The sequence below is a fragment of the Labrus mixtus genome, chromosome 1 (genome assembly GCF_963584025.1).
Source record: "Labrus mixtus chromosome 1, fLabMix1.1, whole genome shotgun sequence".
Taxonomy (NCBI): Eukaryota; Metazoa; Chordata; class Actinopteri; order Labriformes; family Labridae; genus Labrus; species Labrus mixtus.
In genome coordinates, this window is record NC_083612.1 from 20,225,605 (window position 1) to 20,252,163 (window position 26,559).

A 26,559-nucleotide genomic window follows, 5' to 3' on the forward strand; every position below is an offset into this window, starting at 1 on the left:
GTTTGTCTATGAGCAAGTGTTGAGAATGACTCTGCCTGAAGTTTAAGAATGCAGCTTTCAGTTAAGATTTACAAAGAAAAACGTGATCTGACTTTTAATGCTTTGTTTTTCTTCTCTTCTCTTCTTCCAACATTTCAAACATTTAAGGAGACTATAGGTCAAAGACTGTACACCAGTCCTGTTTTTTTTTTCTATTTTTCCTCGATGTTAAAGGAAAAAAAACTCTCATCCGATGCAAGGCAATAACCCACAAGAATGACACGATCCACTTTCTTTGGTACGGCCAGACAATGGTTAACCAGACACTTTCTAATTCATTATGTGGACTTGCTAAAGTGAACATACATTCTACAGCAGTGAGTGCAGACCAAAAAAGACTTTGTTGCAGCACCTGAGAGAATAAGATGGTGTTTTAGGGGTATTATTGGCCTTTAGTTTGCACAGGGGTGGGGTGTTTTCCCTGTTGTGTAGCACACACAATGAAGTGAGACTGTCATCCTGCCATAAGCCTGTACGCTCTCGGAAAGGAACATGGGGAACCAGCTGTTAGAGAAGAAAAAGGGAGGATGAGAGAGATTAAGAGACTGAGGTCACAAGTTTGATGACTCAAGAAAGATTAAAATGTTAAAATAAAAAAATGTGACTAGGATAAGGAAAAGATTGAGTTTTATGAAATGATGAGTACCACAATATAATGTATTGTATTGTATTTGACATCAACATCCAGCAGCAGCAAGTTTACTCCCGCTCCAACCCCGAAGAAACATTCTTCTTTCCTTGCTTAAAGTATGATTGCATTAACAATGCAACAATTTTAATTGAATAGATATTTCTAATAAGCACAAAGCATTTCACGGAGACTATTTGTGGGTGACCTTCATCAAAGGATGCAACAACCACATGACTCCTATTTCAACAAGTAAGCACAGGATATCCAATTTATTTGTAGATGTTATCTGCTGCTATTGATGCATTCAACCAATATAAATCTGAGCAAGCACTGCCCATTAAACTAAGTGAAAAAATAAATCCCAAATGACTATCAAAGACTTGTCTTACAAAGTACAACACGGGTTACAACATAGTTGACTTAAATGTAATCGCTGCTCTTTTTAAGTGACTAATGTACACTTCCTTACAAAATGAAGTTTCCGGTTTAAACACAGTGTCGTCAGGAAGGCGGAAAGGTGGATTTCAGAGTGACTGAGGTCTTCAGTTCACACAATATCCCAGCTCAGCAGGCTGCACGGACAGGTCAGGACACAAGGCTGGAACAGCCAGAGATCAGCATTTTACATCTGGAAGTATAAACGTAGAGTTCTGCACGCTCTGCCTGCATCACCTGAGACAGATGCCATATGGCATAAATACTGGAATACTGGCTGACAGTCAGATGAGTCAGAGGCACACAAACAAACCTGAGCTAGGTTTACTAAACACAGTTAAGGAGAGCAAAGGTAAAGCTCAACGTGTACCAAGATTTATGCAGTGTACCAGCAATGTTTTGGCCCAACTTTGCAATTTGGATGGTGTGGCACTGCTGAAAGAAGCACTACTGTCCATAAATCCCATTTACCGTTTAAAAAAAAAACAACTAATATTTGCAAAGACTAAAGTTGAGTGAGAGCTAAAATGTGTAGATTTGTTTAAATCAAGCACAGAAATCCTAAAGACAGACTTTATTACATAACAATTTACATTGGCCCTTTAAATTGCATTTTTATGTTTCTTTTTATATTACATTTGTCAGAATATTTGTATTTCAATAACATATGGGAAAATAAATTACTGTCAATAGCATTACACATAATATGTGCTTAAAACACTTTAATTGCAGTTCTTTTTGTGTGACATTTGTTTGGAGTGCAGTGTCGCCTGACTGTCTTCCTGAATGTGACCTTTACCTTGTGTCTGTCTGTCACTGCTCTGACATGCTAACAGTTAACTTCACTGGAAAACTTAACTGTTGCTGCACAAACAGCCTATAAATATGTCAGAAACACGATGAATGATCTTTACTGTATACACAGTGTGCAGAGTACCTCTGCAGTATCTTTTAGCTTTTGGTTTAGGGATGCAGGGTTAAAGCAATCTTTGCTTTAACAAGCAATTACGGTGATTAGTTACAATATTGATGATTTGCCCCATGTCAAACCTGGTGCAGCAGATTGATTGCTTCCTATTAATCGATGACATGGTTAGAATTTCTGAGTTTTCACATTAAAGATGGGATCTTTAAAATTACAGCAGTTTGATGTAAGCATTTAGTATTTTTGTGTGTGTTGCATGCTATGTTTTGTCAATAATGATGGACTTACTCCTATATTAATTACTGATTTGTACTTGATTTAAGGACAAAACACATTTTCAAAAACAAATCGTTCTGCCAGCTAAAGATCTTTACTGTATTTTAAATCTTGTAAAATTCTTAATTTATCTTTTAGCCTATATTGTTGAAGCTAGTTCAAACAGTTAACTAGCTCCCAGCTCTCACTGCCTGATCATGACTGGTGGTGTCTGGTGCATTGCCAGGGTGCCTACTGTTGATATGTGGCATCAAGTCCACTGTTGATCCAGTTGATCCGTAGATACAGGGACAGATGAGGACAAAGGAGGGTCACACTAGAGCTGGAAAGCCTTTAAATAACACAATGTATGGGTATACAGTAAGGAGGAATATATTCATGCTGTGTACTTACTTTTTCCCTCCACAGTTTAAGATCAGCATCATGAAGCCGGGGAGGGGGGGGGGGAGGTAGATTCTTGCTAAACAAAATTGCCAATAGTTAATCTGCTTGAAAGAAAGTCTCTTTGGCCACTAAACTTCTGTCGATCCAACCTCAATCAATCAATAATCCTTACAATCACATCAAGTCGAGGCCTTCACTTGAAGCAGCAGCAGCAGCAGCTTGGGCTGGGCCGCAGTCCTGACTGTATCTGAACAGCATAGTGTGCGTCAGCTGCAGAGAGGGTGTGCGATTAAAACAGCCCTGTGCTCGCTCGCTCTGCCATCAGCGTGCTCCATATGACTTATACTAACACCTATCTTTGCCCATAGACTGGCAGTCTGGGCTGATGCAGCTTTATCTCCTGCAGCAGCTTGCATCAAAAGTAAAAAAACATATGTATCACACAGTCCTCAGAGCACAGAGGCAGCTTACATGAATGTCTTCAACTGTATGAAGGCTGCTAAATGACTGTCATTTCTTTTTCTCACATAAAACACAACGACACTGTCATGGATTGTTCTGTCAGAAAACTACAACTCCTTTTCAAGTGGTAACTACAAATAAAGAAACTACCGAATCATTGTGAAAAGAGGGGACGCACTATTTTTCTTCACAAGAAATGTAGATAAGCAATATGCTCGGTCCACTCTTACAGGTCAAATTTCATGTGCTGTTACAGGACAGAGGAAGGAGGGGTTGAGGGGGGGATTCATGTCCCCGGGGAATTGATTACACTGAACAATGGGGAGCAGATCAACAACAGCCTTGGCCATACGGGGGAGATATCACACTGGTCAGATACAAAGTCTATCTACAAAATCTCACTTGCGTTATTTGAGGGGAAAGGGGGTAGGGGGGGGCTGGTATTTGAGAATGTGTGCATGTGTCTCTGTGTGTGTTGTGTGTGTTGGGGGAGGGGCAGATGGGGTTAAAGTGAGAAAGAAAAGGAGACAGCGACAACCAAAGAAAAAGTGAAGAAAAGGGGGTGGGGATTGGCTGGGAGAAGTTTCTCCATTTTTTTTTTTTTTTTTCAAATCTTAACCTCATCAAAGATTAACTTTTTTTTTTTTAAACAATAAGTCACTCCAAATTATTCGTGCACAGTAATTGGAAATGGTCAATCCCGTTGGTTGAAGTTCAGGTTTTCATAGCAGTGACTAATAGTGCTTCTCAGTTTTGCCCTTTTCAGTGGGATCTGCCCTCAGCTGCTAAACACACACAAGCCCTCCTCTGTAGCTGCGGCTGACGTCAACCGTCACTTAGCAACAGCCTTTTGGTGTAAAAGCAGCAGTGCTGACACCGTTTTCAAAAGAGGCGCACAGAGAAAGACAGAAAGAAATTCAGAGTGAATGAGAAACAGAGATAGAGAGAATAAAAAAAAACGGAGAAAGTCAATCAAGTGAGTGCATTTTTGGTGAGTTTGCTGTGAAGGTTTTGATGAAAAAAACTTTGATAAAAAAAAAAGTTAAAAGAATTTAATCCAAATAAAAAGCTTAAATCCTTCCTGTGTGAATTCTCCTTTCAATTTTCAGGTGACAATAATGAAGGAAAAGATGATGTTACATTACTAAAGTCCTCTGGAGACTATGAACAGTCAGTAAAAACCTTAAGTAGGTACTCATTTAAATCAAACTTACTAAACACCCCCACCTCTTTTCCTCCATGCTTTAATTCTCACAGCAACTATTTAAAGCTGAGCTCACACCATGTATGTCAAAGCACCTGAATCTAACTACACCGCCATGCTGGCTCTTTTTCTAAATACGTATTCTCTCAGCCTGTCACTGGACTGAACAGTCAACACATGCAAGGTTCAACAACCTCATCCTGAACCGAGAAGCTCAGCCACCTGAAATGTTTGCATTGTTGGCAAACACGTGGTGTCATCAGAATCCTTTGATGAGAACAGAAATTGGTATTCAAACTTAAAAAAAAACTTCATTTTGTCATTACTGATCTATGTAGTCCTTTCACATGCCGGTTTTACACATTGCTGAATCTGGAAAAAAGTATAGGAGGACATTTGAGGGGAATAAAGGTCTAATTAGCCCAAACTTAACAACACACAAAACAAGCAACAAATAAGCTTTGTATGTATAATAATATAAGCAGATCGATGAGGTCAGGACATCACAGCTCATTAGGGCAAACACAGAAAGAGGGGACATGCTTCACAGCTCATTGCAGGCAACTCACAGCACAGAATACAAAAGGCATGACCCCGAGTTTGTACAGAAAAGATGATTTTTTTTATGGAGTATTTTATCAACAACCTTCTTAAGGATTAAGCAAAAAAACACTTTGTTTGAGTGTATTGTGAGCCCTCTTTTCATGGTGTCTGCAGACACCAGAGTCATTAGGCTAAGCTCTGGTAGACCTATCATGAAAACTAAAGAGCTGCAAGCTAATTGCTGGTGATCATGACGCAAACCGTTTCCAGGGTAACCCGAGTTTTGGAGTACCCGCTCCAGCATTTCCTCATCTGTTTGCACTCACACCAGCAGGCTGACAATGCAGTCGCTGCATCCTGTTTCACTCTGCAGTCAGCCAAACACACACACGGCACCTCGATCCACTTAACCCTTTCTACCTTTACTCCTGCAGCTGCTGCCTGTGAAGAATGGCAGGCCAATCTGCAAATTAGTTCTGAGATTTTAGAAAGTGAGATGAGACTATCTGTCATGTGCAGCATGTCTGGATAAAGTGACAAGACAATTCTTTAAAGAGTACATTTCCTAAATATTAAGTATATATTGAATATTAACTGAAATCCTCTAAAAAAAAAGCTCACAATATTTTATCCTAAATGCTGATTCAGCTCCTGATTATGCGTTCATAAAATCTTTATCTCCCTACTATGAAAACTGCCTGTGGCACCAATGAGGAGTTGCTAAGCGATGAATTAGGACATCTTGGTCTTGATATCGCAACTATTACACAAGCTGCTAAACACAGAGTTTAATGTCACATGTCACTCTGCTGTAGTTAAACATCAGCACAGTTCAGCCCATATTTCATCTTACAGAACTACTTCATAATAACCAGCTCAGCAATGTATCATTTACAATACTTTTAACTAATATGACCATATTTATCATTTCAATTGGAATCCAACAATTGTTCAAGTCCAACATACTGCAAATAAAACTGCAGAAGACTGAAAGTAACTGTTCACAATAATAAATATATCAAGATGAGACACAGACACATGTAACCTTTAACTGCACATTAGTCATTTAATGGCTTTTATTTTAAGACAGTGCCCTTTTTCTCCATCCGCAAAGTCCATCCAGCTACATTAATATCAACTAAAGTTCTATTCAATGTGTTAAAAAAAAAGTAAAAACTGGGAGGTTAGGTCTTCTTATTTTATTGTCTTAATTTGTGTCACTATATAAATGTGAAAATGTACTAAATTCAAAGTTAAAATAAAAGGTTACTTAATCATGCTGACATTATTTTCAAGCAAGGCACATGTATGAATAAAATAAGAATAAGAATATGAGCAACAAAACAGAATTTGATTGTGTTGTTCTCTTGGGTTTTCTCGATGCATCCTGAACGTCCAAGAGGTCACAAATGGCCAAAAATGTTCCTCTACTTTTTATTGCTTAAAACAGGGTTTATATCCAACTTTATTTCAAGTCTTTATAGGAGACTGAAAACAATGTTGTAAGCAGTAGAGGATTAACCATGTTCTCAGTAAACTGGATTCTTGTTTCAGCACACACTGCAGACGCACATTACTCGTCTTGTATCTAACACGTGTTTAGGCAGTGGTGTAGTTCAGACTATGGTGACTTAAAGGTAAAACAAAAAAAAAGGTGATCAGACAGCAACAAAAAAATGCAATGAGCCTTACATCTCCGTGGGCATACAGATAAAGAGGCTGAAGATTGAGTGTAAATTGTGTGTGAAGAGCAAATTCATTTGGCCCTGATTTTAACTCTCTAGACCTCTGACACAATTTCATTCCATTATTATAAAATATACTCTTAGATCAAGTCTAATTATGTACACTCATCGTGTAACACATGATGCTCTAAAACACAGATGAACAACTGGATTTTCAAACAGAGAAAACAAAGGTGTAAAAATTGATTTTATATTAATGACTCGTTCTCTGCCCTACCTTATGAGTGTTATTTCAAAGTAAAGCTTACATAACTTTGTCAATGCACTTACAACCTTTCGCTGATTCAATGCTGTATGCATTTGCCAAAAAAATTGAAATTCTAAATTAGGACTTTTTTCTTCTTCTTTTGAATAACCTAAAGACATAACTGGAGAAAAGCCAATTTCTTTGTCTGAATTTCTGCAGCTAAAGAAGCTAAGTGGTCTGAAGTGTAATCCTCCGTGGTAACTTTTCCTATCGAAAGCCTCTTTCTATTGCAAGGCGTCTGCAAACAAAGAATTTCTCCCATTCTCATCACTGCTGGAGGCAGACACTATATTCTACAGGGCGATTAATAAGACTTGGCATTTTTTTTTTCTTCATTGCAATCACCCTGTGGTACGTCACTGGGTTGTGACGTCAATGTTATATCATTCCACATGGCTTTACAGCAAGCGAACGTGACAGCTGAGAGCTGCTCTGCGTTTTCACTGCTCTCCCTTCCAACCTTTTCTCTCTGCAGCCTGCTTCTCTGTTCGCGTCTGAATGGGGGGTTAGTTAAGTGTGTTATTTACCCCTGCCTGCCCCCGCTGAGTGGTAACCACACAAAAAGAGGGCCTTCGCCTCCTGAATGCAACATCGCACTGCCAGCTCTGCCCCTAAGGTCTTAGTCATGCAGTAGTGAGCTCTCAGATTCTTGCCATGAAAAAAAAAAAAATACAATAATCCTGCTTGGAAATGATCATCTCCACTTAATTCTCTTCATCTATTTTAAAAAATGGGGCTTAGAGTCGCATGCTGACGTACAGTAGTTCTGGGAGGGCGCAGGTTGTCATTCAGGCTGGACAATAAAATCATTGTTATGGAAAACAGATATTTGGAATAAAAGACATCAAGCAGGGACTTGGCGCATATATTTTTCATCTGCAAATTGTATTGACTAAATACTAGGTCTCAAATTGAGACATACGTGACTTATGGACAAAGAAAATGCACTAGAAAATTGCACTGAAATCAGCAAATACAAAATGTTACAGGCCTTTGTCACCATGTCACAATTAAACAATCCTCTGAACTTTTTAGATCCTTTTGATGCAAATCTATCACAACAAAACAGCAAAGTTTATGCAGTACATTTGGGATTTGGTGAGCTGTCCTCTGGCTCTTGAATCAATTCAGAAAACTTTGGTTAACAAGAGGTTTTCAGACTGGAGATACTGAAATTTCTCAGCAGAAAATGAACAATTAATAAATCTCTAATGAGGGAAATGATGCAATCTTCTCTCCAACACTGCATAAAAGGATGTGTTTATGGGCAGTGCTGGGTTTTTTCTTTTCTTCTCCATGTGTAAATGTGACGATACTTACACCTCTACAGAGACTTTGCCCAATGATTCATGATTTCTAAATAAGCAGTCTTTTTGCTGTTTAAATAGACTGTGTATAATATGGGAATATGCCAACAGCCACCATGACAGGCTTTCCTTCCTAGTCAGTCTGGCACAATTAAGAGTCACACCTACCATAGAAAAGATGCTCAGCTACAGTGACAGTAACACAACATTGAACACGAGTTGAGGAGCACGAGAAAAAATGACCTTTCAAAAAACAAAAACAGCAAACTTTTGAATCCTAACGTGACCACAATATGACATTAAAAAGATCAAATGTATACAGGTTGTGCATGTGATTTTTGAAGCCTACTATTCAGAAATCACAGACAAAAACGTTTTCATCAAAACTTATGTTGACAAAATAGATCCTTTAAAGCCGCAGTTACAGGCGGTCAAAGATAATATTACATATGAGCCTCTGTTACACCGTTTCAAATAACTGCAAGTTTATTCAACTATTTAAAAAAAATAGTATCTATAAAACAAAATAAATAAAATTGGGAGCAGCAAATTAAATGAGCCTGATTCTTACGTGGATATCTTACAACCTTGGTTAAATAATGTGATGAAAATGAATAAACAGACTGGCGCTGACGTGTCGAAACTATTCAGACAAAATGTGTGACATCATCAGATCGCTGAATTGGATTGAATGGTGGTGAATCTGCATGGGATGTACTGTATAAGGCTTTGCAGTATCTTTGTAATTGCTGTAATAAGTTAATCTCATTTGGTAACTTGTGTCCTCTGAATCTCAGCCTGTTCTTCTGTCAGCAAGTTTTATTACGACATTAAGTTTTCTAAAGAGCCATCACAGTCGCTCATTTGTCTCGACCTCTTGTGCTTGGCATTCTTGTTACATTAAACTTGTTCTCTTCTCAACAAACGTGGCTGTGGTTATGTTCAGCTTTTTTTGTATCTTATAAAATATCTGTCAAGTTGATTCCTTGAATGTTTTTTCTTCACACTTTTTGCTTGCATTCTCATTCTTCTACTTTTATTGGCTCATAACTGCCTTTTAGAGCACACTACCATTGCTAATTATTCATTTGTTAACAGGTGGAACTGTGATCCACATGAATTATCTACAATATATTTGAGGATTTTTCCGTAAAACTTCTATTTTAAAAATGTGACCAGTGAAGTTTTACAGTCAATATTGCTTTTTTTTTTTAAATGGCACGCCGTGCTAGGAAATATTTGTGTGCCGCCTCCTGCAAGCATTTCAAACTCAAAAACAAACTTCACAAAGACCAGCAGATCAAACTGATGCTCTACAGCACCACCGGTGGCCAACAACTCCCCAGTTTACCTTTAACACAAATAACAGCAGTAAGCTCTGTCAAACCCAAAGAGTGATGTTGATTCATAGGTTACACTAGGCCTGCAGGGCATGAGATAAATATGCCATGTGAGATAACATTGTTCAGTTTGCAATAATAATATGGCGTGCTATAAATAAATAAAAAGGTACATATTCGATATAACTCACAGTTTTTAGCTTTAACTTATTAGACTGCATCAACATTGTGTGAAAGCATGACCACTGAACATAGGCATATTCCCAGAGGGTAAATGTAGTTTAGTAAGAAAGCATTGCATGTTTACATAAATAAAATGTATTTAATTTGCATTGTGATAAATTAAGACTTTTGTAATGTGTTTATTGGTAATGCTTATATCACCATAACAATGAAATGATGATGTCTTTTCTACACAGTGAAGTTCAAATCCACAGTCGACACCTGATTATAAAAAGTACTCCTTTTGCAACATGACATATTCTTTTTTTTAGCAGGCTGAAGGTTACATCTTCCTTCACTTCCAGTGGATGAAGAAAAAGATGTGACTAACATTAAGAGAAATACACGCCTGTCCTTAGGTTGAACTCTCTGTGTGGATTCACAAGTTTGAACACTTTATTTCTGGCTTTGATGAAGTATTCATTTGGTATTACAGCTGCAGCTCCATAATAACTTAATGTGCATTACAAATGAAAAGCCTCACAACCAAAAACATGCCTAATATTCTAAATGCCACCACCCTGATCCTACAAACTCTGGACACATGCAGTATACAACTGTGGTCCTGGTTTCTCTCAGGCCACCCACAGTACAAGAGCGGCTTAGAGGAACACATCAGGTGGATAGACACCCACAAACTCAAAAGCATGTATGCCTTTGAATGCATATGTGCAAGACCTTTAGAAAAATTACAAAGAAAAGATGTAATTCCATGTAAATTGGAATCGTGTCTGCAAGCTCCAAGACCCCATGGAGTCTCAAGCATTGAAACTTTGACAGCATGGTCATATTCCACAAGTTTGGTTTCCACTATCATGACTTTCTAAAGCGTATTGGCTGGTTTAACTCCAGGTGTTTGCACTTTCTGGTAGATGTAAAGCTTCAAGCAAAGGTACTGTAACTGTAGTAATCAGCAGTGTAATAAATAATTAACACTAACTTAAGTTATCAGTTTAACTGTTGACAAGCTCTTCACTTGATTCCTCTCTTTTTACAACATTAGTGTGTGTTATCCCTGACCAAAACTTTCAATTCCAAGATCTCTATAAACAACTATTTTTCCCTGTTGATGATGAACTTGCTGTAATAAGAAACCATGCATTGCTGCTTAGAAAAAAAAAAACGCTCTCCTCTTTGCACCTGAGAGTCAATAAAACAATGACCCTCTCAGACAGCACAGAGCGGAGCTGATGGGTTTGTGTGTGTTAAAAGGTGTGAAGACGAAGAACATGTGTGACATCAGCAGTGAACCCTGAGTAACTCCCTGTCGAGATTTCCTTTGTGCCGCTTTTTGCCTGCCTGTGACGCTGAAACTGTCGGGGTATTTTCAATATAAAAATCGCTCATTAATACATAGAGTAAATTGTTTTCTCTTAGATAGATGACTATATGTTCTGATTCTCAGATTCAGGAAGGGAAACGCTAGACACTCTTTTTTTTTTTTTTTTTTAAAGAGAACATACTTTCATATTAACTACACGGCAATGATGCTGTCTCAAATATGTAAATAACATCTTTCCCAGCTTGTATGGGCCACAACACCCCAGAAAGGTTGCCAGTAAACTGAATCACAGGACTGACACCTACAAACAGACACACTCACAACTAACAGTCAATCCAGACTTGAATCCACCTGACTGGTATGTCCCACATGTTTGTGCCATATCTTTGTGTCCTCAAACTTTGCTTTCACACAAATATTACTGGCCAACAAGTTGAAAAACATTTTTTTTAACAGTGGGATGACAATCCCTATAATTTTTTGTCTCTATTTACATAATATACAGAGTAGCTGTCAGAGACTCAACCTAAACCACGACACATATCAGTTATAAGTTATAAGTACCAGTCCCTGAATATGTCAACACTGAAGTCGTTTTTTAGACTAAAAGATAAGTAACTACCTGAAATAGATTCAAGCTTTATCTATTGAAAATATTAAATGGAAATACTTTGATAAAGAATTGTCCAAATGAACAATGTGGTCTTATTTAGTTATTTCATAAATCACAATTATTCAGAAAATACTATTAGAGCAACATCTACACACCAAAGTTTAAACTTTGATTTAATAAACACCTCATTCAAGGATCAAGTAGATATTTTTCTCTTCCACATAAAAAGGTTAACAAATGTTAGAGCTAAGGCCACAAAACTTTAAAATATATTACAGTCACCATACATAATTGTTTGATTGATTCAACCTGGTTTTTTCTACTCGAGTTTGTTCAGTTTGAGTGTGCGTGCCATGTTTAAGGCCTAGTTTAAATGTGGGCCATTCTGCTTAAAGCCTTAAACACAATGAAGTGGAGAAACAACTGCTGGAAATTGCACAACTGAGACAAAGTGGACTTATATATTTTTAGTTGTCTTATCATTACTAACAAAGCTCCAAGGACATAAACACAATACGTGTGAGCTGATGGCTTCAACTTAAAACTGCACATTTGTTTTTTACTACACTGTTCAAAATAATAGGCACAATGTGTCTGCATTTTTCTACGTTGTCTACATACAATCTAAGCCAACAGCTTGAAACAAATGTATTTTATTTCTTTTTTTTACTTATAGTATGCTGCATGATAAGTCTTCATTTTGTTTTGATATAACCTGATAAAGGTGTACTGGTTTACAGAGCTAATGCAAAGTAAAAAAGCCTGGCTTTGGATTGGATCTGCTGGCTGCTGTGTGTAAACACACTTGTTTTATGCAGCCTGTGTGTACAACCTTACTAAAAGAAATGGAAACACATAGTCTGTGGACACTGACTAATCCCTGCGTGTGCTCACCATCTTTTTGTTTTGTTGACTGCTACAGTCAGAGGGGAGCATAGGCCACATCAATGGCTGTGCTGCTGCTGCTGGCTGTGTTGTTACTCTTGCAGGATAATGTAGACAGGCACTCACAATTCATCGATTACCTGGTCTATAATCTTATAAGTGATCATTTACCAGCAAAACGTAGGGGGAAAAGAACATTAAAGCTGCAACTCACTAAGGTATTTACTGTCAGTTATATTCAAGATTTAATTGATTGGTTTGTTTGCTTTAAACATTTCATGAAATGTTGAAAAATGTCTACATTTCCCAGAGCCAAAAAAAACCTATGCCTTTAAATGTGCTAGTTTCTCCACTGCACAAAGGTTTTCATTTGAGCGTGGCTGAAAAGACACCATAAAGTTTGCATATTTAAGTAAGAAATGTACCTGTTTTCTTTTTTTTAAAAACATTAATAAAACTGATTAACCATTAAAAAAACAGTGAAATTACCTGTAGTTGTATAGTGAAAAACGTATCGTTGAAATGTTGCAGTCCTTGTAAACATTATGAAATGACAGCAAGAAGAGCTGTCAGCAAAAGAGCTTCCCACAATTGCATGGTGATATTTTATCTTTAAGTTATTAGAGGATATAAAACACAGTTTGCATTATTAAGTCAATGTTGAAATTGTATTTGTTAAATTAAAATTTGACAAAGCCATTCGTTTGATATTAACACATATGGGACTGTATAAGTAGCCTACAATAACACTGAAATAAATAATGGTATAATGGTCGCCTGCTAAGGTAATTCTTAATACACTGCACTTTCTTTCTAATGCTTGTATCGATAAGAGGCCATTTACTTAATTAAATATTAATTTTAGACTGATCATTTGGAGAAATGGCTAAGATGTTTTGTTTTGATGTGTTGTTTTTTTTTTCTGTAGGTCATTCGTATGATTTGCTTTGTGTGGGCTTGTTCGTGACATAAGCCTGGGTGTTTTCCTCCTCTGATGCACATGTGCAATCGGGGTAGCTGTTGATGATCATCGGGCCTAGATACTTTTTGAACAATAAAAACAGCCGTGGTCCTGCAGGGGGTAAAAAAAAAAAAAAGACCTACCTGTTCTCTGGATATACAGGGCAACGAAGGTCTGCGAGGCATTTTACAACTGCCATAATAGCTGGTCGACGTTTCCCCAAGTGAAACACAGCTGGACCTTCTCCGAGGTCTGATCACTGGGACCTTTTCCTCCGTAGTGGAAATCCCACTCGGTGCTTCCCTCGTCGGGTAGTAACGATCAAAACAGAGCCCCAACAGGGAGCCACAAACCCCCGCAAAGCAGGCGAAGAGAGGTCTGAGGAGAGCAGGCAGACCGCTCAAACTTGTGAAAGAAACAAGCCACACAATGCTGGCGAACACCAGTATAAGAACACTGTGTTTGAGTTTCAGAGTGGGGATGAGTGTGAGCAAACCCACACATCCCAACACGAATAACAACCTGCCCACCATTTGCATCTGGTGTTGGTCCTCTCCCCATTGCAAAAAGCGCAAAACCAAAAAATCCCCGAGGTAACACGATGCTGGCAGTGACAGGAGCCAACATTTGCTGCTCTCCTTCTTTTTTCTCCTCAGGTAAAACGTCAGAAAGAAGAAAGCACATCCTATGCTGAATAAAGGACTGATGGACTGGGAGAAGCCTGACAAAAAAGTCCGCAAATCCCACTGCGAGTCACTTTGCAAGCTCCTAGATATTAGAAAAGAAACCGCGAAGATTACAAACGCGCCGACGTACAGGGCAGAGACCTTCAACACTTTTGAGTTTAGTATATCTTCGTTGCAAAACCTGCACACGTTTAACAAAAAACCCCTCTGATGGTCCTGTTTAAGAGGGGTGACGCAGCTCTTCACATAGCCGTTCCTGAAGCCCTCTGTGCTGTTTACACTTCCAGCTCCGTCGTGGTGCCTTATTTTACTGTGCAAAACCTCTCCTTCCTCCCGTGCAGCCATGGCTCGACTGTGGCTCCTCGTATCCACAACCAAAAAGTCCACCCTCTTCTAATATTCACGCCGTGTTAAACGCTCAACAACATGACAGCAAACGCACTCCATGGTCACTCAAACGTGCTCCAGCAGCACTTGGACTAAAGAAAGAAGGTGAGATGTTGTTTTTACAGAAATTGGGGGCTCTCCGTCGCCCCCCAGAGGCCACAACTCAGAACGCAGGGCTTCTTAATGTGGAGCGCTGAACCAATCCTGAGCTGCATCTGAAATACAAACCAAATCAATATACTGAGTTTACAGTCAATGCAGAAACTTAAAAAAATAAAAAATAAACTTTATGATAGGCCTAAGTGTAATTTTCACACAATTTCAGGTTAACTTCATATAACCTAGTTTTACCTTATAGTAGGTTATATGTAGGCCTACTCAATCGATAACTACCGATAGTCATAAGTCTAAACTTAAAGTAAAGTCTTAAACATAAAACTTAAAACTTGTAGCGTTTGAAAATGAAAATGTTGTTCTTATGAGGAATAAATATCTTACGTTTCGAGGTAACTCAACTCTTGCACAGTTTGTCACTATTTGAATGCTAATGACTCAATGTCTTACCTTCGCAAATACCAATATAGCTAAAATGATCTTGTACTATCCTATGGTCTAATGATATGGTCCTTCGGTCAAAGAGTTCCCTATCTTTAGTCTACCCTGGGTGCGAAGGTGCGAAGTGGAAGTACTGCATCTTTTTCTCTGGGCTCCTTTGGTTTACCTGCCCTGATATGGTAAAACAAACGATTGCCGATTAAAGTGATCACAACGACTCTGTACCTGCTAGTGGCTGCCAAGTGGTTGTTGTTCATTACTGGCAAAAAAAAAAAAAACTTACTGAATACTTTAGCTGGCTCCATTAGTAAGCTGCTTTTTGACATCCTAACAAACATAAACACATGAGCATGTTTGCTGAATAAGACGCCAAACTCCTTGAAATTAAGATGAATGTATGACAACTTCCAGCTTCAAAACAAGATCTTACCCTAGAATAAAAACCCATTATGTAGTCCAAAATGTCAAAGTATTTAAACAGTTTTTGAGCCAGGCTACTAACAGCTATTGCAACAGACATTTTCACAACATAATGTTTGAGGTAAAGTACAAGTGTATTTAGGTATTATGTCAATGGTTGCATTTCATTTACAGCCCTAACATTGCAAATTCTGGCTTACTGGGATTGGAAAACTAATGAGCTATATTAAACGATGGCCTGCCAAACCCAAGACACAGAGGGGATTTTCAGTTTGCCTTACTTTGCAGAACTGAACAGTTCATAAAAGACACAATGACTTTCATTTTTGCACATTTTCTGACTTTACACTATGGATTTAGAATGGGACTGCTTGCATTCATGAAAAGCTTGCTTGTATCTGTTTTTCAAAAGTAAAAACTGTATGAGCCCCTTTCAATAAATCCTTGTCAATTGTGTATAATGAGGTGACCCTGATGTGTGATGTTTAAAAAAAAAGCAAAGTGACATAATTTATAGAAAAGTTTAAACTCACACTTAATGTATACATAGAATATCCATTAATAATCTTTATTTAAGTGAATTTAAATGCCCATTAAAGATGCATGGCACTGGTTGTGTAAGTGAAATCAATTTAATAATACAAATTGATTGAAAGTACAGACAGAAAATTATGATAACTAAATGTTCCTGATGACTCCAAAACCAAAAATTTTGAATTAGTGTTTTTGTGTATTAACAGCCCTTGCGAATTAAATAATAATAATAATAAAAATAATAAATAAACAGATTGACATATTTCATTATGTTGACCACTGTTTTAATAAATACTGATATGTATGCTGTTGCTTTTGGCCTTAAGGTGTGAGTTGTTGCAATGGTATTTATTGTGAGGTTAAAAGTGGAAAATGGGAACTGAATGAAACTCTAAATCATTCACATGATAGCTCATTCAGATGCCTTTGCAGCCACTGTGTCAATGAAGCAAAGTTTCCACTAGACGGTGCTGCATACCATTCAAATCCCTTGAACTACATTTTTGTCCAGCCATGTTTTTCATTGTAGGCTACACATTTTGATTTGATTTTATGACACAGGAGCCAAGTCTGCTGAAAACTTCAAAGGCAAGCCAAATACATTTTGAATTGTTAGTTACAGTAAACAATTTTGAACCATCAAACCCTTAAACTGCAAAAAAATAATAGTTCCCATCAGAAAGTTTACCATGGTATCCCATAGTACCATAGTACATACCATGGTATACCATAGTACATAGTACCATAGTACATACCATGGTATACCATAGTACATGGTACCATAGTACATACCATGGTATACCATAGTACCATAGTACATACTATGATATACCATAGTATACCATAGTACATACTATGGTATACTATAGTACATACCATAGTACATACCATGGTATACCATAGAACATACCATGGTATACTATAGTACATACCATAGTACATACCATGGTATACTATAGTACATACCATAGTACATACCATGGTATACCATAGTACATACCATGGTATACTATAGTACATACCATAGTACATACCATGGTATACCATAGTACATACCATGGTATACTATAGTACATACCATAGTACATACCATGGTATACTATAGGACATACCATGGTATACAATAGTACCATAGTAAATGGTACCATAGTACATACCATGGTATGTAGCCTATATATGATGACAATCTATTATTTTACTTTGCAGAGCCAGTGAATTCACAACAGCGTATAAAACGCTTAATGCAGTCACTACACATGTATTAGCTATTTTAGGAAAAGTTTACCAAACCATCCATTTTTCCAAGTTATTCAGCAGGGTGAACCACGGCTGTAAAAAAGTTGTATCTTCACTTTATCTTGAGACGATACAAACCTGCCGGGATTGTAACGGGAATCAACCCCACCGGGGAATGTGCACAATTCAATCTTTAATAATTAGGACTCAAGGTCCAAATCAAATCCAAAAACAGAACAAGGAACAATTTTAAAACAGGTTGCCTCATACGAGGTCCTTGCAGCGACATTAGATTTGTACCAAATATATAAACAATGCTGATAATAAAGATATTACCAATAAACGATAGAAACTCTGATATCTGTCTTTTTTTGGGGGGGGGTGGGGGGGGAGGCTTGTTTAGGAGCTTGTTTCGTTCCTTGTTCTGGGATATTGCTCTCGCGTTTGGACCTTCCGGCGCACGGTAGCAGTGATGTGGCTCAGAAAGTGATCTTCCACGTCATTAGGAAGTGGTGGAGAATCACAGGGACAGCTCACCAGACGGAGCTCCAGCGACTATTTACAGATGTAAATATCCAACATTGGATATCGAAGGCCACTTCGGAGGATACAAGTCGTGCAGTTAGGTATGTTATCTTAATACATTTAAAGCAATATGAGCTGTGTTGTCTGTCCTTACCCGTGGTCACAGCTAACTAGCTTACGTTACTGTCCTCCATTTCAGTGCTAGCCTGAGCAGAAGCTACCTTGACGTCAGCTAACAGTCACTGATTAGCACATTTAAGTGTATTTTATTTTCTCATTAACAACTTGAATAGTGTATTAGCTAATTGATAGTTGCGTTTGTTCAGGTTGTTTTTGCACAGCTGTTCGTGCTATCGCAGTAAACTACATTGAGGCTACATCAGCGAGCTAACCGCAGTGACATAGGAGGCTGCGTGTCTCACTTTACTTACTTTACTTAAATAAACATGAAATAGTAACTTATGTGTCTGTTGCTGGCACAATGAGAGCTGTTTAATGTGCTGTTGTATTGCTCGATGACTAGTTTTTTGCTGTGTTAAGCACCATTGGGAGTCAGTGTCAGATAGACTGAAGACATCTTTATACTTTATTATTTCTCTTCAAAAAGCTCAGCAGTGTTTAGATTCTCCTTGTTGTTACTAACTTTGATGAGTTCATGAGCCTTCAGGTTATGTATTAAACCCTGTTATGTTTACTGCAAAAATGCAGCAGTCTGAGTGATGTGTAAAAAAGTGTGAATCTTACAGGCTTTATGGTACACAATCCCCCTTTAAATTACACATTTATATTATAATTATTATTTTTTTCTTCATTTTTTTACGCCAGGTCGTCTCTACATGGGAAATATTCTGTACTTCAGAGACTTATCTAAAGATAGCCAATTATTCAGACACCTAATATTTACTGAAGTTTAAACTCTTAGAGATATATTTTTGAACAGATAGATAGATAGATATATATACTGTTGATTTTAAATACCTTACAAACAGGTTTCCACCTGTTTAGAAGGAGAAGGTGTTCAAAAGCCCAAATATGAACTGGAAGAATTATTAATGACAACCAGTTGAAATGTACACATGGCCAACTCACTACTGTTCTAAGAAAAACTGTGAATCTATTTTATGAGTTGGTTACTATCAAAATGTTATTTTTTTATTATGCAGAATTTTTAGTTGCTGCTGTTTAATGTAATAAGAGTCACAAACAACACTTATGAGTTCAAGTCACCAGTATTTATTCTAACTTTTGCTTGAAGAACGAGTTAATCTGCATTACAAGAAGACAATTTCTTTCAAGTGTATGGGGATGTGGATTCCTGGGACTATGATTTCTTCTTGACTTAAATCGTATAATTATTATAAGACGTGAGATATCCTATGTTGTTCTCTGTGTTATAGTGGGAGCACCTGTTACTTGTGTTTTTCTCCATAACAATTTCATGAATTATACACTTAGCTCTTTGTCATCACTGTAGATAACAACATGTACACAGTGTGTTTATAATGATACAACTTTTTCTAATTCTTCTGTATTCTCTTTTTATGCACCATGACATGTTGCTTTGCAGTTTATCTCACCTGTTGCTTCCTACAGTTACTCATGTGTGAAAAAAACCAATATAGTTCTCTAATTCTATTGTTCTTCTGTGTCCCACCACAGTTATTATCCAGTGAGCAACATCCATAGAATTTCTTCTTAGCGGGAACAAGCACAGCAGCAAAAATGACAGCTGCAGAGAACGTTTGTTACACCCTGATCAATGTTACATCTGATTCAGAACCCCCTTCAGAAGTCAGCCTGAAAACTGATCTAGGTAAGTAATCCTAATGTTCATCTGAAAAGCTATGCAAACAAACTACCAAACTGACTCACTGTTTCAAACTAAAGGGGAGGTGTCCATTTCTAAAGCCTGTCTCTCCAACTAACTATAAAAGAAGGTGATTTGATTTGTGGTACTCACACAATCAAAAGCAAAACATCTTTGGTTCCCAAACAGTGTTGTATTATTACTGTCAGAAACATACATCGGTTTTTTTTCTTCCAGAGAAAGTAGTTCAAGATAAAACTGTTAACAGTGATGTCTGTGGGTTATCTGTTAGCTATAAGCCCAAGCTGAATATATTCATATAAATTACAATGAAGATACTTATCATTGTTCTACAGAAAAGGGAGAGATCAAGGCAAAGACTGAAGCCTTAAAGAAGGTCATCATCATGATTCTGAACGGGGAGAAGTTGCCGGGACTTCTGATGACCATTATCCGCTTTGTGCTGCCACTTCAAGACCACACCATCAAAAAGCTGCTGCTGGTGTTCTGGGAAATTGTTCCCAAAACAACCCCAGATGGCAAGCTGCTTCAGGAGATGATCCTGGTCTGTGACGCCTACAGGAAGGTACATTAACTGTCTGTATATTTGTAGACAAGAGTGTTGTCTTTGTTGTAATTAATTATGTGTAACAATAGGTAAAAGCTTGTTAATAACAGTTGCAGTATAAAAGCAGCCATTCTCACATCTTAAGACATCTGATCAATGGTTCATTAGCTGAATTTTTGCACATACCACCTATTCATCTAAAAATGTAATCGTTGAATTATTTCTTTCTTTGAATTTCAGGACCTGCAGCATCCAAATGAGTTCATCCGTGGCTCCACTCTTCGTTTCCTGTGCAAGCTGAAGGAGTCTGAGTTGCTCGAGCCTCTCATGCCGGCAATCCGAGCGTGCCTGGAGCATCGTCACAGTTATGTTCGCCGCAATGCTGTCCTGGCTATTTACACCATCTACAGGTACAAACTGTTAAATACTTTATGTTCATTTACCTGAAAACCAACACACATGTTTTCCATTCACAAGTGAACAACAAGCAACTCATGATATTCATCTGTTTTAGGAACTTTGAGCATCTCATCCCAGATGCCCCTGAATTGATCCATGACTTTCTGGTCAATGAAAAAGATGCCAGCTGTAAGAGAAATGCCTTCATGATGCTGATTCATGCAGATCAGGTATGTAGAATATTGACATTTTTATTATTGTTGCTACTGTTGTTTTCCACTTAGACTGATAGTTATAAATCTCAAATGCCCTTATTTATATAATCTCATTCATCTCTTTGCAGGACCGAGCTCTGGATTACCTCAGCACCTGTATTGACCAAGTTCACACTTTTGGCGACATTCTCCAGCTTGTCATTGTGGAACTGATTTACAAGGTGAGTTAAGGCCTGTCAGTCTTATTTGGGCTTTGTAGTATAGCATCAAACTTAAAGAAGAGCACCTGAAATGACTCCGCTGTTGCTGTTTTTTTTTTTTTCCTTTGTCTGTTAGGTCTGTCATGCTAACCCGTCTGAGCGTGCCCGTTTTATCCGATGCATCTATAACCTGCTGCAGTCCTCCAGTCCAGCCGTTAAGTACGAGGCTGCTGGTACTCTTGTAACCCTCTCCAGTGCTCCAACCGCCATTAAGGTACATCACCAAGGTTTAGTTAGTGTTCTTTTGTATGAAATATGTTACACTGTGTCTGTATTGTGCCTGTAGTGATGTATTCAGTCCACTACAGTCTCTTACCAAATCTGTGCTTTTTTCTCGCTCCAGGCTGCAGCCCAGTGCTACATCGACTTGATTATCAAGGAGAGTGACAACAACGTGAAGCTGATTGTTCTGGACCGTCTCATTGAACTGAAGGAGCACCCCACTCATGAGCGTGTGCTCCAGGTACATAGTGTTAAGGCTGGGGTTCATTTCTAATACAATTAGAAAAATAATACTTACTGTCTTAAAACTGTGAAGATAATTTCCCTCTATAATTTTTTTTACTGAAAGGTAAAATGCATAAAAAGTCAGAAATATGTATATTACAATCCAATTCATGTAGTATTATGAGACAGTACAGGTACTCTGCACCTACAGTGTATTATCTGTCTTAAGACTTGAGTTGTTTGTCACCGAATGTTGTTTATCCAGGACCTTGTGATGGACATCCTGCGTGTTCTCAGCACTCCGGACCTAGAAGTCAGGAAGAAGACCTTACAGCTGGCACTGGACCTTGTTTCATCTCGCAACGTAGAAGAGGTCAGTGGCACATACAGTTGATCTGTGTTATTGTTGCTGTTTTCATGTACGAGCATGGACACAGAAGGAAAAAAAAGAGATATCACAAATTAGCATTTTATTTCCCCTCTGTCTTCCAGTTGGTGATTGTTTTAAAGAAAGAAGTGATCAAAACAAACAACGTAACAGAACATGAAGACACCGATAAGTACAGGCAGCTGTTGGTTCGCACTCTCCACTCTTGCAGTGTGCGCTTCCCCGACATGGCGGCCAATGTCATACCTGTGGTGAGTTTCCTGTTTTTTTTTAGCCGGGTGTTTTTTCCATCTTCTTTTTTCCAAAGAATACACTCTTAAAATTAGAAGAATGATATTAATTAATTTTCTATGTGTGGATATGATTTACAGCTGATGGAATTCCTAAGTGACACTAACGAGGCAGCTGCTGCTGATGTGCTGGAGTTTGTACGAGAGGCAATTCAGAGATTTGACAGTTTGAGACCCCTTGTCATTGAGAAGATGCTGGAAGTTTTTCACGCCATCAAAACTGTCAAGTAAGTCTTTCAAAGCACATTGAGTGACACATTGTCTTTGCAGACTGTTCCGAGGACATCGAGGCAGTGAGGGACATATCAGTGGTTCAAATTTTACAAACTGTTTCATCTTTCTTCACTGATTTGAAAAATGAGGAGACAAGATGATAGAACATAGAAAATATAAAAATCCAGTTAAATACAATTTAGCAGCATGTTCACTTAGAGATGGTCTGGTTTTGGTTAAATGCTCAGCTTTATACAACTCATCTTTTCTGAGAGTCATGTCAAGTATCTTTATTTAAGAAATAATTGTCAACATCATTAGTTTCACTGACATGGCTGAGATTTGTAGTCATATCAATGAAGGAGTGTGTTGCACTGTGAATGCTCATCACCTCTGTCTCCATTGTCCTTTTTCAGGATCTACAGGGGAGCGTTGTGGATCTTGGGAGAATACTGCAGCACCAAGGACGACATTCAAAGTGTGATGACAGAAATACGCAGGTCCTTGGGAGAGGTATGTTTCCCCCATTGAGTATTGTGTAATGCAAACTTACACATTAAAATGTTCACAAACATCTGACACATGCCTCTTGCCTGGACAGATCCCGATTGTAGAAAACGAGATTAAGAAGGAGACAGGCGAGGTGAAACAAGACGACGAAGTGAGTGCAGCTCCAGCCCAGAAGCTGGTGACAGAGATGGGCACATATGTGACACAGAGTGCCCTCAGCTCCTCCAGGCCTTCCAAGAAAGAAGAGGACAGGTAGACACATTGTTGGACTCTGGTTATCTGACTGAAACATTGTGGTGATTGCAGGAAATGTTTTCTTCTTAACACCAACTCTGATTTTGTTGTTCCAGACCTCCACTCAGAGGCTTCCTGATGGATGGAGACTTCTATGTGGCAGCTTCCCTGGCCACCACACTCACCAAAGTAGCTTTGCGCTATGTCGCAATTGTTCAAGACAAAAAGAAACAAAATGTAAGTTTTTCCTCCTTTACTTCACCGGAAGAGAAAAGTTTTGTGAAAATCAATAATTCTAATTCCTGCTGTCCTGTTCCCCCTCCCAGTCTTTTGTTGCAGAGTCCATGCTGATCATGGTCACTGTGCTGCACCTGGGCAAGTCCTCTCTGCCCAAGAAGCCAATTACAGACGATGATGTGGACCGCATCTCACTGTGCCTGAAGGTGCTGTCAGAGTGCTCACCACTTATGAATGACATTTTCAACAAGGAGTGCCGCAAATCACTGTCACATATGCTGACAGTCAGACTGGAGGAGGAGAAGCTGTCACAGAAGGTAATGACTGATGACCCAGAGGGACAAACTCAATATTTAACCTGCTGACAGTCAGGCACAGCTGAGACGTCAGCACAGTACACGAATAAGTAGTGTTGATTGCATATTTTTCTACCCAGCTCTCATTTGTTAATAGTGTAAGTCCCAAGTCATGTCTGTAAAACTTAAAACATCAAGGCTGCATTTTCCCTCCAACAATAATCTCTGTTTCTCATTCTTGACCACAGAAAGAGTCTGAGAAACGTAATGTCACAGTGCAGGCAGACGACCCCATCTCCTTCATGCAGCTCACAGCCAAAAATGAAACGTCTTCTAAGGAGGACCAGTTCCAGCTCAGTCTGCTGGCTGCCATGGGCAACACTCAGAGGAAGGAGGCTGCTGATCCCCTGGCTTCAAAACTCAACAAGGTACACAACAAGCCCTGCAGAGATCTTACCAGACAGGAGACATGGAAATAAAAAAAAAAGAGAGAGAGAAAAGCACATATGTGGGAGGGGCTAATTGGGGCTGCAAGTAATGCCTGTGCTTGGAGATTATATTGTCATTTATTTTAAAACCTGCCCATTCTTTTTTATTATTATTTTAGATTGTATTAATTGGAGGCATTAGAGTAGTATATACCTAAGTTAGGGTACATAGAGTCCTTTATTCCTTGATTATTGTTATAATGAACTGTCACTGTCATGCACATGAACTGATGTGAAAGCCAGGGTTGTTTGAAAGTGACTGGCATAAAGAACTTGAAATCCTTTTATAACAGTAAAATAATTGAAACGTTGTTCCATTCTAGGTGACCCAGCTGACAGGTTTCTCAGACCCAGTGTACGCTGAAGCCTATGTTCATGTCAACCAGTATGACATTGTACTGGACGTTCTGGTGGTCAACCAAACAAATGACACTCTCCAGAACTGCACCCTTGAGCTGGCTACTTTAGGTGAGTCTCGTTGATTTAACACCTACTGAATTTGTTTTGTATAGCTGCATCAAGCCAGTCACATTTTGTTTTAACATTGAACTGTCAAATTCCCTGAATGTATCCCTCCTACAGGTGATCTGAAATTGGTTGAGAAGCCTTCGCCTCTCACTCTGGCTCCTCATGATTTTGCAAACATTAAAGCCAATGTAAAGGTGGCGTCAACTGAGAATGGCATTATATTTGGCAATATTGGTAAGAGAATCATTTTGTGACAGTTAAACACAATAATTAAATACGTTTGTTTTACTATCTGTAAAAAGGCAATGTTTTTCATTTGTTTGGATATCTGATTCTTACTTCCAGTCTACGATGTGTCGGGGGCTGCTAGTGACAGAAACTGCGTTGTCCTAAGTGACATCCACATCGACATTATGGACTACATCCAGCCAGCATCCTGCACAGATGCAGAATTCAGGCAGATGTGGGCAGAGTTTGAGTGGGAAAACAAGGTAAGCTTTACATGTCTACTTGGACACTGACTGGCTTTCCCAAAATCATTGTGGTTGGCATGATGAGTCTGACAATTGTAAGGTTTTTTTATTTTCTAGTTTTCTCAACTTCCTTGGGTTTGACATGTGCGATCAATCTTTCTTTTAGGTGACAGTGAACACCAACATCACTGATCTGAACGATTACCTGCAGCATATCCTCAGGTCCACCAACATGAAGTGTCTGACTCCTGAGAAGGTTGGTGTTTTTTTTACATTTCATGCAGCTTAATCACAAAAAGTTAGAGGTTTTAACACATGAAATAAACTCAAGTATTTAGTCTTCACCTGCACAATACTTTGTTTTATGGAATAATCTCAACTTGTTTCTTTTTGTGTCTCAAACCAGGCACTGTCTGGCTTCTGCGGCTTCATGGCTGCCAACCTTTATGCTCGTTCTATCTTTGGAGAAGACGCTCTGGCTAATGTCAGTATCGAGAAGCCCATCCACCTGGGGCCGGATGCACCTGTCAACGGACACATACGCATCAGAGCCAAAAGTCAGGTGGGTCACAGCTGCTGCCTAATGAAGCCTAAAGCATCTGAGGAGTAAAAGCTTGGTGGAATTTATTTTCTGAAGCCACACAGTCAAGTTTTGCACAGATAATACTTAATGAAATAGCTTGTTGAAAGAATCGGACTGAATTGGCAACACGTGAATATATGGAAGAACTCATTACATCAAATGTTAATGCTCTTATGAGTAAATGTTAAAAGTCTGTTGTGATAAATCCTCTCTCTTTTATTTCACAGGGGATGGCCCTGAGCCTCGGTGACAAGATCAACCTGTCGCAAAAGAAGACAAATATCTGATCCAGCTGATCCCTCCGACTTTGTGAAGTCGCCTGCTGTTTCTCCTCTACCGCTCATCATCTTACAGCCTCTTCATCACCAATAATTAAGAACTCTGTAGGGTCTGTTGCTTCTGTGCTCTTTTATTTTATTTTTTTACATCACATCTGTGTAAAAAACGACATCTCAGTAATGTTTTTCCCTGTCCCGTTTAATTTTCAATAGACATGTATTAAAAGAATAAGAAAAACTTTGCTACATGCTTTATTCTTTGAATCATTCAAATCTTTTGATTTCATTTTGAACATTCCTCTGTATAATTATTATATTATATTCATTATACATCAGTATTTGATAATGAAATAAAAATGTTGTAGACTTGTCATTTTGTCAGATTTACTGATTTTTTTATTTAAGTTTATAAATTTTAAATGCAAAGAGCCTTGGTTATACGGTATTTGATATATTTTGAAAACTCCCAAGTTCCTTTAAAATGTTTGATAAATGTAAAGCGTGGGATAGAATGTAGCTGAAACAAAAGACTTTGGCTTGAATGTTAAACTGTCAATTGGT

General features: G+C 38.4%; 2 protein-coding genes across 2 annotated transcripts in view; one reads left to right on the forward strand and one right to left on the reverse strand.

Annotated features, from left to right (window-relative positions):
* pde3b (phosphodiesterase 3B) overlaps window positions 1–14,691 on the reverse strand; it is a 44,506-nt gene extending 29,815 nt beyond the window's left edge. The window contains exon 1 of the mRNA XM_061037468.1: window positions 13,645–14,691. Within this exon, the coding sequence (XP_060893451.1) occupies window positions 13,645–14,532 (888 nt within the window). The 5' untranslated portion in view covers window positions 14,533–14,691. The remainder of the gene's footprint in view (window positions 1–13,644) is intronic.
* A 3,098-nt stretch (window positions 14,692–17,789) lies between these two features.
* Window positions 17,790–26,369, forward strand: copb1 (COPI coat complex subunit beta 1). The gene is made up of 22 exons (XM_061037478.1): window positions 17,790–17,945; window positions 19,504–19,657; window positions 20,008–20,237; window positions 20,460–20,629; window positions 20,734–20,848; window positions 20,962–21,054; window positions 21,170–21,307; window positions 21,437–21,556; window positions 21,806–21,913; window positions 22,033–22,179; window positions 22,300–22,445; window positions 22,848–22,944; window positions 23,033–23,193; window positions 23,292–23,412; window positions 23,502–23,729; window positions 23,957–24,136; window positions 24,520–24,664; window positions 24,779–24,898; window positions 25,010–25,155; window positions 25,304–25,393; window positions 25,544–25,699; window positions 25,948–26,369. Exons 2-22 carry the CDS (start codon window positions 19,567–19,569, stop codon window positions 26,005–26,007), a joined length of 2,862 nt encoding a protein of 953 aa, XP_060893461.1. The 5' UTR covers window positions 17,790–17,945; window positions 19,504–19,566; the 3' UTR covers window positions 26,008–26,369.
* The last annotated feature ends 190 nt before the right edge of the window (window positions 26,370–26,559 follow it).